The sequence below is a fragment of the Garra rufa genome, chromosome 20, assembly GCF_049309525.1.
Source record: "Garra rufa chromosome 20, GarRuf1.0, whole genome shotgun sequence".
Lineage (NCBI taxonomy): Eukaryota > Metazoa > Chordata > Actinopteri > Cypriniformes > Cyprinidae > Garra > Garra rufa.
In genome coordinates this window covers 10,262,433-10,274,573 of record NC_133380.1, presented here as the reverse complement: position 1 = coordinate 10,274,573, position 12,141 = coordinate 10,262,433, and the positions used below count along the sequence as shown (strand labels likewise).

The 12,141-nt window shown below is 33.6% G+C and overlaps 1 protein-coding gene across 2 annotated transcripts in view; it reads left to right on the top strand.

The window, feature by feature from the left end:
- Positions 1-12,141, top strand: part of slc38a3a (solute carrier family 38 member 3a) — a 75,832-nt gene that overhangs the window by 34,674 nt on the left and 29,017 nt on the right. For both annotated transcript variants that reach the window (XM_073825448.1, XM_073825449.1), the window contains 2 exons: positions 6,349-6,422; positions 7,230-7,322. In XM_073825448.1, coding sequence (XP_073681549.1) covers positions 6,349-6,422; positions 7,230-7,322 — 167 coding nt within the window. The remainder of the gene's footprint in view (positions 1-6,348; positions 6,423-7,229; positions 7,323-12,141) is intronic.

Genomic DNA, 12,141 nt, shown 5'->3' with positions numbered 1-12,141 from the left:
AATCTGGAATCTGAGGGTGCAAAAAATCTAAATATTGAGAAAATTACCTTTTAAGATGTCCAAAGGAAGTTAAGATTTCATGTATTAACATTAGAAAATTTACAAAATATCTTCATGGAACATGATCTTTACTTAATATTCCAATGATTTTTGGCATAAAAGAAAAATACTATATATTTTTCGCTATTACTACAAATTTACCCGTGCTACTTAAGACTGGTTTGTGGTCTAGGGTCACATATGATATTTTATTGAGAATAAAAGCCATTTCATTCTTGCTGAATATGTGTCCTAATGAGTTTATTCTGGTAATATGCTAATTAAATTGTCATCATGCTGTATATAACTGATTATATTAATGAATCCTTGTGAAGTACTTTCTTTATCTTACACAACCTTTAATAATGAGACTCTGGTCCCATTTGACTCAATGTACACCACCTTTTTAAAGTTTGGGTTTAGTAAAAAAAAAATTTGAAAGAAATGAATGCTTTTATTCAGCAAAATTTATCACAACGTCACAGTTTCCCTACAGCTTGTTGTGATCTGTGTTAATTCCGTTCTGTGAACTGGTTCTCCCGCTGTATTAATCCTCTAGTAAAGCAGCCTTTATTAGAAAAGTCAGATTGCCAGAGAGATTTGTTTCCTGACTGACCTTCAGTAGAGCTGAGCGGGCTGTACCAGGACGCTCACTGTGCACGGGAGCTCTGCGTTCACGCCAGGCACGCTGTATTACTTTTGTTAACAAAGGGTCTGTCGTCCAGTTATGATCTAATGGTCTGTGCTACTTATCGTGAAGATTAGGTTGTACATGCTTTATGAAAACCAGTCAGGCCTTTTAATCTGGGTTGAGCAATGTACAGCGGATTTTTATTTTCCTTTCAGAGAGGGCTTTGGGTTTGAGCTGTTTGGTGTGACTAAGGTTCAGCAATATTTGGCACGCTTGAACTTTCCGTACTCCCGATTTTCTGTGTGGTACCTTCTGATCTGAGAACTGTTTCTCCAGTGCTGATCGTGGCTTCGGGCTACTCATAAATCAATCCCAGACACAATTTAATAATGCAGCTAATATTCCTTTCAATAATAGTGCAGCTCTTGGGAATGAATTCATGAGGTCTATGGGAGTTTCTTAGATTTTGCTGTTGTGGAGTCTCAGGATGTGATGTACTGTGTGTTAGTATAATAATGTTTTCTATTTAAATATATTTTAAATTAGCATCATTTTTTAGCATCATTACTCCAGTCACATGAACCTTCAGAAATCATTCTATTACATAAAAAAGCTGAGTAGATTTTGTTCAGGTTTCTTTGATGAATAGAAAGTTTAGCAAAAAATAGAAATCTTTTTAAACATTATAATCATCACTTTATCATCACTTTTGATCAATTTAAAGCATCCTTCCTAAATAAAAGTATTAATTTCTATCATGTCTTTTCCAAAAAAATAAATAAATAAATGTTATAGTGTATAATGTTACAAAAGCTTTTTATTTCAGATAAATGCTGATCTTTGGATCTTTTTATTCATCAAAGAATCCTTAAAAAATGTACTCAACTGTTTGAAATATTAGTAATAATAATAATTGTTTCTTGAACACCAAATCAGCATATTAGAATGATTTCTGAAGGATCGTGTGACTCTGACGACTAAAGTAATGTTGTTTAAATTTTTGATTGATCACAAGAATAAATTACATTTTAAAATATATTCAAATAGAAAACAGTTATTTTAAATCATAAAACAAATTAACAATTTTACTGTTTTTGCTATACTTTGGATCAAATAAATGCAGGCTTTGTGAGCAAAAGAGACTTCTTAAACAAAAAATTAAATATCTTACTGTTCAAAAACTTTTTACTGGTAGTGTATATGCTATAATAAATTGTGCATAGCTACATCTGTGCTATTTTTTTATTGTATATGGTGTATATAGATGAAGATAAAGGGCAGATTCTGTAATGTTGATGTTGGCTTTTGTTTGTGTAAGCTGTGGGTTGACTTAAGGCTTGATTTTATTGTGTCACTTTGAATCTTGGCAGCAGTTCCCTGGAAGGGAGAGTGAATCCACGACTCTGAGAAATACACAACATCACAAACAAGGATAGCTTGAACATCCAGCATCACAAAACGCATGGAGTTCCTATTCTTCTAATTCCTATTCTGAGATTAAATGGAGAGCAAACAGGCTCCTGTTTACAGATTTCGCCTGAGAAAAACATTTATCTTTTGTCATGACATTTGTCTCCTCTGGAGTTTCAGACATCAGACAAAAAATTCTGCCATAAATATGAAATTTTGGTATGAATTAAAGAAATAGTTCACCCAAAAAAATATTATTTGCTATGAATATTTGCTAAAAGAACAATTGAACTCAAGCCCTCCAGTATGTAGATGACTTGGCAGATTTGGAAAAATGTAACATTACATCACTTGCTCAGCAATGGATCCTCAGAATGAGAGTGCAAACATCTGATAAAAACATCAAGAAATTTTAGGATAATGTTTTACCTAAATTAAACTTATCTAGGGACTTCTTTGATTGGCTTTGAAAGAGCAGCTTATTGTGCAAGACCATTAAAAATAACCAACTTTTGCCTTTAAATCTGATTCTTGTGCCTTACTGCAAAATATTATTGCTCAAAGACAGGCTTTTATTTCATGTTTCTGGAAAAAACACATTTATGAAACAAGTGGGAGCAATGATTATGTCACACAAAGTATAAATTCCCAAAAAAACAACAACTGAATATCAATGATGATTTGCTGTAGCGCCATACTCTATTAAATTTTCATATGCTCTTTCTCAATTAAAATCATCTTTAATAGACTCTGTGACAGAGTACTGCTGGACTCTCAATTAACAGTGTGCTTAGAGTCATCCACTTCTTTCTCCATTTTCCAGTAATATAAAAGCTGATGAAGCCACTTGGATAAATGTTCTTCAGTAAATGGAGAAACACATCCAGACGCTCCAGAGTAAATTGTGTGAGATACTAAATTAACAGTAATTTGTCTTTAGGTTCTAACACATTGTTCTAGCACCACAGCATTCAAGACTGGTGTCTAATTCAGATTGAATGCTCTTGAAAAAAAATTATATTGATTTTAAATAATTTTATAATAATAATTATATATATATATATATATATATATATATATATATATATATATACTAGCAGTCACAAACAGTAGGATTTTTAATGTTTTTTAAAAAAGTATTTTCTGCTCACCAAGCCTGCATTTATTTCATTCCAAAGTACAGCAAAAGAGTAACATTTTAAAATATTTTTACTGTTTAGAATAACTGTTTTCTGTTTAAATACATTTTAACATGTAATTTTTTCCTGTGATTTCAAAGCTGATTTTTAGCACCGTTACTCCAGTCACATGATCCTTCAAAAATCATTCTAATATTCTGATTTGCTTCTCAAAAAACCTTTATTATTATTATTATGTTGAAAATGGCTGAGTAGATTTTTTTCAGGTTTATTTTCAGGTTTATTTCAGAAGAATAACATTTATCTGAAATAGAAATATTTTGTAACATTATAAAGGTCTTTATAATCACTTTTTAACAATTTAAAGCATTTTTGCTAAATAAAAGTATTAATTTGGAATAATTTCTTTCTAAAAAAAATATCTCAAAGCTTTTGAATGGTATAGTGTGTATAATGTTACAAAAGATAATTTAGATAATGAAAATTTAACTTTGATCACAGAAATAAATTACATTTCAAAATATATTCAAATAGAAAACAGTTATTTTAAATAGTAAAAATATTTCAAAATTTTACTGCTTTTGTTGTATTTGGATCAAATAAATGCAGGCTTGGTGAGCAGAAGAGACTTCTTTAAAAAAAACAATAAAAATCTTACTGTTCAAAAACTTTTGACTGGTAGTGTATATCTTAGTAAGTTTATTTTTATTCAACAAGGAAACATTGATCAAAAGTGACAGTAAAGATTTTAATAATGTTACAAAGGTTTTATTTAAAATAAGTCATATGATTTTCTATTCATGCAAGACACTTGTGTTCCAGATAAGTGAGATTTCATTTCAGTTAGGAAGCTTTCAAAGGTTTTGGAACAGCTATAACTGCTAAATTAAACACTTTTTCTTTTTGTAGCTTGGATGATATCAAATAACTCATCACAATCAGCTGCTAAAGAAGATGATCGCATAGAGCCTTCATTCAAGCCAGCTGCATCCGCTAACACACTGCAGCTGGTGAACAAATCGCTTGTTCGGTCTCCGATTTTTCAAAGCGTTTTAATCTCGTAATGCTGTCTCCTCCAGCGTAATTTGTTATTAAACGCCTGTGATTAGCTGTACTAGTTGCGCTCCGCTTATTTAACTACGAGTGGAATGTTAGTTAAGGCTGGGAGGGGATTTTTTGATGCTGAATATACATTTCAGAGCTTGTGTGAGTTAGGGCACCGCTGTTTTCAGCAGAACTGCACTCGTTGACTTCTCCTGCAGTTCAGCCACGTCACTTGGAAAAAAGAAGGAAAAGGGAAAACGTGAGAAAGTGCAGATTTAAAACCGAGTGCTTGGCAGAGAGGGTGGTTAGGCCTGGTCAGTACAGATGCCAAGACATTCTGGACTTAGGGACTTAACAGGACATTTGGATGGAGGAAAAAGAGTCAGTAGAGCGTATTTCGGGTTCCCAGCTTGAGATGTTTGTCCAGATGTTGGCAGCTGGAGGGTGCCGTTGCGTTTATGGGTTTATCTGTGACTTGCCTGTGATTATGACGTCTAGTATTTTTCCACCTTACTGAGACTATAACCTCTTTTCAACTCTTAGAATTTGGCTTCAAATTTTTTTTTGTTCTAAATTCTATACATGATCAGTCAAAAGTTTTTGAACTCTTAGATTTTAATGTTTTTCAAAAATGTTTTTTAAAAGTCTCTTCTGCTCATCAGGCATGCATTTATTGCATAATATTTTTACTATTTAAAATAACTGCTTTCTATTTGAATATTTTTTTAATGTAATTTATTCCCGTGATTAAAGCAATTTTTTTAGCATCATTACTGCAGTCTTCAGTCACATGATCATTAGCATTATACATTATACCTTTTTTTAAATATAATTTTATTTAGCAAGGATGCTTTAAATTACATTTTCTAATGTTACAAAAGATTTCTATTTCAGATAAATGCTGTTCTTCTAAACTTTCTATTCACGAAGAAACCTGAAAAAATTCTACTCATGCTGTTTTCAACATAATAATAATAATAAAAAATGTTTTCGAGCGGCAAATCAGAATATTAGAATGATTTAATGTGACTGGAGTAATAATGCTAAAAATTCAGCTTTGAAATCAGAGGAGTCAATTGCATTTTAAAATATATTCATATTGAAATCAGTTATTTGAAATAGTACAAATATTTCAACTTTGGATCAAATAAATGCAGGCTTGGTGAGCAGAAGAGCCTTCTTTAAAAAGCATTAAAAATCTTTTGACTGGTAGTGTTTATTAGTATTTGTAAACATAGGCTATTTATAAATGATTAACATATGCAGTGAAATTGTTTAAATATTTAATTCTAAATTACTGTAAATTATTCAGTTATAAATACAAGAAATCAAATAATTCCAGAAATGCTGTCAATCATAAAAAAAATAATTAGATACTATTATTATATACACCACCTTCTTGCGTCTTGAAATAAAATTGTGCTGAATTGTCAAAAAGGCATAATTTTACTTAATTTGATGATGCTGTGTTCAAAAGTATAAATAAAAACCTTCCATCACATGCAGCTTTTCACAAAAATAAATGAAGCTTTTACAAAGTATATGTATCAGCTTTAATGCACTTATCAAAATATCAAAAACAGCCAAATGTCAAACTCATTTCAGGAGTGCAACAAGTGGAAACCAGGACTAAACAAAAAAGTGTCTTCAGAATCATTCGTAGATGTGAAAATTGGCTGAGAATTGAATAAGTAGTCGTGATGAGGACAGGATTCGCGTCTTTGAGGCAGTTTTCTGTTAATTAAGGGATAATATAAGACAAAAATGCTGCAGAATGCACATCATATTTAAAAAAAAAAAGTTAGATTTCAGCAAATCTTATGAAATCCAGCAAATTCCTTTTTATGATTGCTTTTTCTATAATTGACATTAATATAAATAACCTCTTATTTTTAACCTATAATATTACTTTGTCTTTTGAATGGGATTATCCCATGTGTGCTTTGATCCCACAACCTTTCAGTTATGTGCTTTTGAGCCAATAGCTGTTTTAAAGTCCTCTATAAATATACCACATAGCCACAGTGGTGCTTGACAGTGACATCTGCTTCCAGTCGCAGTTATTTTGTCTTTTCTGTCTTTCAGAATTCTCCTCACTGCTGTCGCTGGTCTGTCTGCATACTCCATTCACCTGCTGCTAAAATCTTCAGGCGTTGTGGGTGAGTATTTCATCTCACTGACCTGGCATTAGTTTAAAGCTCTCCACTGTAGTTAGGAATATAATTTGGATGTGAAAAATGTAAACTGTTCCTGAACCTTTGCCCTGAGCGAAAATGAAGAGCTGGTTCAGATGGAGGTGTTAACTGATGTGATATTGCTCTTGCTGTTGGCTCAGTGACCATCTGCCTCTCTCCTCTGTGAGAGATTTTAATTGGCCAGAATATTTCTGGTGTGCATTAGGCTAAAAATAGCCAAGCGTCTGCTGTGCTTGATCAATTGTGGCTGTCATTGTCAGTGCTATATCAACTGTAAGCCCGTGGTTACATTGTTTTCCCAAACCCATGTTTACTACATGGTTACCTTGAAAAAACGAACAAACCTTACTTATACCTGACTAAAGTTTTTGGACAGCAAGATTTTTTTTATATTTTTAAAGAAGTCATGAAGGATCATGTGACTGAAGTAATGATGCTAAAAAAATAGCTTTGAAATCACAGGAATAAATTATATTTCTAAACATATTCAAATAGAAAGCAGTTATTTTAAATAGTAAAAATATATAAATTTTTTACTGTTTTTGCCATACTTTGGATCAAATAAATGCAGGCTTGGTAAGCAAAAGAGACTTTAAAAAACATAAAAAAATGTACCTAATCAAAAACTATTGACTGAGATAAAACTAGACAAGTTTTGTTTAAATTTTTTATTATTAAGAGGAAGAAATATAATATGTTTTGGGTCTAGCTGGATATTACAAGCATTTAGGCAATGTTTGAATTTCATATCTTTTTTTTTATTGTTGTCAGGCATTAGAGCTTATGAACAACTGGGCTACCGAGCCTTTGGCACACCAGGCAAGATGGCTGCCGGTATTGCAATCACCCTGCAGAACATTGGAGGTGAGACTTTGTCTAATGTCTCAAGAGACACAATGTATTGCTTTGTGACCTGTCAAGGGCACAGTACATACACCTCTGCAGAGAGAGTGACTGGACTTGTCTGGACTGGATAGATGGCAATTTCAGTCATTTACACTCTAGGAGGTCAATGTTCTGTTATTTTTTATTTCTTCATTATCACTGTAACCTTTACTCCCTGTTTCTTCAGTGTTGTAATCAGGCTGCAGTCTATTTTAACACAAATAATTTGACAGTCCATTACAGTCCATTAGCTATTTAGTATAATTTAGCATAATTAATCACGACATTTATATATAAATTTACATTTATATATAAATCATATCATGTGCTTATTATTATTATTATTATTATTATTATTATTATATGTAACCCTGGATGACAAAACCAGTCTTAAGTAGCACGGGTATATTTGTAGCAATAGCCAAAAATATATTGTATACATTTTCTTTTATGCCAAAAATCATTAGGATATTAAGTAAAGAGCATGTTCCATAAAAATATGTAGTAAATTTCCTACCATAAATATATCAAAACTTAATTAGTAATATGCATTGCTAAGAACTTCATTTGGACAACTTTAAAGGTGATTTTCTCAATATTTAGATTTTTTTGCACTCTCAGAATCTTTCAGATTATTTATAAATCTCAATTTCAATAAATTGACCCTTATGACTGGTCCAGGGTCACATATGTGACCCTGGACCACAAAACCAGTCATAAGGTTAAATTTGACAAAACTGAGATTTATACATCATATGAAAGCTCCATAAATAAGCTTTCTATTGATGTATGGTTTGTTATGATAGCAGGGCTCGACATTAAGGCTTGTCCGCTTGTCCGGGACAAGTGGATTTTTTTGTAGGACAAGTGGAAGAGAAAATTGGTTGTCCGACTGGACAAGTTAAATTTCAAACAAAATAAAATGCCATGTTTATTAACGTTATATGCCGTTAACGACAGAGCAGAACGTGCAGCGCAAACACCGAGCGGAATATTGAACAGAGAGCGCAGCGCGCCGACACACACACACACACACACACACACACACACACACACACGGTTACTGTACGTTCACACCGCCGCCGACTTGAGCTGCAAAGAAGCTCTGGCCGCCCCGTTAAGAACTCTTGTCAAAAAGTACGAGGAAGCTTGTTGACGCTTTGGCTGCTCTGACGTAGCAGCATTCTCTCTCCAGGTAGCGCGGCTCTCAATTTTTCAATTCAATTCATATTGCTTTATTGGCATGACATACTTGGATACATATTGCCAAAGCATTCTATACATCAGAATAGAATCAAAACAAAATTACATATAATATACATCCATAAAAAATAAAAAATACATTCATATATATATTTATATAAACATTAATGGTTCTACTAATACAGATGTGTTCACTCTTTACTTCTTATTTTATGACATTTGTAAATATGTTGTGCTACCAAAGAGGAAGTAGGTCCTTCACCAAGTAGTATTTTTAATTTGTTGTTTTCATGGAGTGACTGGAACTCAGGAATAATCTGCTGTATTTGACTGTACAGTGAGTCTCTTAGGGATGCGTATTTGTCACAGTGGAGGAGAAAGTGTTCCTCTGTCTCAACTGCTCCTGATCTACATTCGTTACAGATTCGCTCTTCTTTAGGTAACCATGTCTTTTTATGCCGTCCTCTTTCTATGGCTAGCTGGTGGTCACTCAGTCTGTATTTGGTCAGTAAATGTCTGTGTGTTATATTCCTGACTGAGACCAGATACTCAGCTAGACTGTACTCTCTGTTGAGTTTCACATAACATTGGAGACGACTTTGGTCTTTGGTCTGTTCTTTCCAATGTTGTATGTATGTCTCCTTTTCTTCATTTAGAATTTCTTTGATTCTTCCATGTTTCTCAAGTTTGGTGATATTGAGTGCCTTGTTAGTCAGATTGGACACCATTACACAAAGATGACTTTTTTGAGCACACATTTTTTGTGTTTTTAGTGCTTTAACATGAAGAGAATCCTCAGAACTAGAGTTTAAGTGGATCCAAAACTTTAAAACTCTTTTTTTAATGATTAGATTTAGGGGAAGACGGCCTAGCTCAGCTCTGCAGGCGTTATTAGGTGTGTTTCTGTGGACGTGAAGGATACTTCTGCAGAACTCTACATGCAGAACTTCTAAAGGGTGTTTGTGCCAATCTTTATGGCTGTAGTTACTCGCTGGGCCCCAGATCTCGCTTCCATACAGGGCAATAGGCAGTATGACACTATCGAAAATCTTTGTCCAAATTCTGATGGGGATATTTATTTTGAATAATTTTGTTCGTATGGCATGCAGTGCTCTGCGGGCTTTTACAAGTAATGTTTTTATTGCCACATTGAAATTTCCTGTGGGAGTTAAAACTAGACCAAGATAGCTGTATTGTAAAACATGTTGTAGAGTAGTGTTGTTTAAAGTAAATATATGTTTATGTTCTAGATTTCTGGGTTTTTTCTGAAATATCATAATCTTAGTTTTTTGGATGTTGACTTCTAAGGTCCAATCATGGCAGAATTTAGTTAAAATGTCAAGGTTGTTCTGGAGACCTTCAGGTGTTTTAGATAAAATTAGCAAGTCATCTGCATATAATAAATATTTGACTTCTGTGTCAAATAATTGTAGTCCAGGGCTGTTTGATTGGTCCAGTAGATCTGCCAGTTCATTGATATATATGTTAAATAAAGTCGGGCTGAGGCAGCAGCCCTGTCTTACTCCTCGCTGTTGAGAAAAATAATCAGTCCTTTGCTGTCCAATTTTTACTGCACATTTATTTTGGTTATACATGTTTTTAATTAAGTCATATATTTTACCCCCTATGCCACTTTGAATGATTTTATAAAACAGTCCATTATGCCAAATGGAGTCAAAAGCCTTCTTAAAATCTACGAAGCATGCGTATATTTTTCCATCTTTCTTTTGGTGTACATGTTCATTTATTAATGTGTGTAGTGTGTGGATATGGTCAGTGGTTCGATGTTTAGGAAGGAAGCCAATTTGAGATTTGCTGATGACATTGCTCTCTCTCTCTCTCTCTCTCTCTCTCTCGAAATTGCGATAAATTAATCTGTGCGACCTCAAATTATATTTGGAAGCATTTGTGCGAGTGAGAGAAATGAGTGTGGTGCGACTCGGTTTCAAAACTGTCGCTAGCCTAACTACTGACTAGTAGTACAAGACTAAAAGTCTTGATTAACGTATAAGTTTAAGAGACGGAAAGACGATCGCGATAGGTTTGGATAAATCTTCAAAAAGGCAATGATGTCATTGAATAAATATGCACGCTGTACGTTTCAAAGTCAAAACGCTGCACGGATGTCTTCATATGAATGTATCTGACGGGAACAGACTGTCCTCAGAAATATGTTGTTTGCATTGTCATTTCATGTCTGATAAAACGGCGTTAGTACTGGTTTGTGTACAGCTGTTACTATGGAAACCGTAGTATTTCAGCGCTCCTAAAGCGCCCCCTCGTGACAAACAAATTAATTTTTATTTTCAATACATTTTTTCAGCTGTTTATGGTCAAATTAGGCTCAGAATTATCGATCCATGTGTAAGTGAGTGTGAAATAATTTAATTTGCCTTTTAAAAATCTAAACAATTAAGTAATACTAATGTTATATATCTTATATAAATAAGAAATTATATACTTGATTTATCCCTTTTAATGGTATAAAGGTTGAAATGCCATTGTATTAGATATTTTGTTTTTTGTGTCTGTATCTGAATTATAAATCATGTAATTTTATGGCTTAATATTCTACCGTACATTGTCCAACCCCACTCATACTGTTCATTTAACTTGTGCAGCTCTTAAAAAAAAAGGGTCATAAATTGCCTTAAATTGATATTTTAAAATTCTGCAGCTACACTAAATAGTGAAATAAAATTCTTTCCTTGATATTTGTTTATATTTGTGTATTGAAAACATTTTTGATTGACATTTAGACTCCTATCTGATTTTCTATATTTTTAAAAAATGTCTTTTTTTAATTTGGGCTAGTTAAATTAATTTTTGGGCTATCAAATTCTGATGAGTACCTGCCCGAAGGGCTACCAGAGATTTTGACATTTTGCGAGCCCTGAGCCGTCAATCATTCCCTGTCACTGAAACTGCGCTCCGCTTAACTTAGAACCGGACGTTTTTTTTTCTCTCTCTCTCTCTCTCTCAACCAAACCCTGTTCCGGCGTTGCACAAACTGCAATTAGGGGTGTGTGAAATGACGATTTTATTTTTATTGTGGACAATTAAAAGGTTTCCACAATCTGCTTTTGAAGAAATATAGTATATTTCGTGCTACAGCGCACATTCTGTCAGATACAATTCTGCCGCCTCCGTGTCAATATACTGTACAACGCGGCTCAGATAGCACATGTACGTCTGCAAGATGTCTGATAAAGATCTCTTGATCTGGAAAGCATCTGCTGTGTACAAACATCTGGCAGGCGTCTGTCAGATGTCAGTTAATCAGAATCGGCCATGAAGAATCAAGATCGGTGCATAACTAAAAAGAAATTGGGTGCTCCTACATTTTTTGGGATGCTCCTAACTTTATAAAGTTGGGAGCACCAGTGCTATCAAGTAAAAAAGTTAATTTCGAGCCCTGCCTTACACCAACAGCACCATATGAGTTCAAACGGGAACGAAAATTTGTAACCAAATGGAAAGATGAATTCGACTGGTTTATTTATGAAGACGGAGAAATGTTCTGTGGCGTCTGTCGGATAGATAGTTTTATTTTTTTTCACCAAGAGTCACCACTACATCTGGTGATACACTGTGC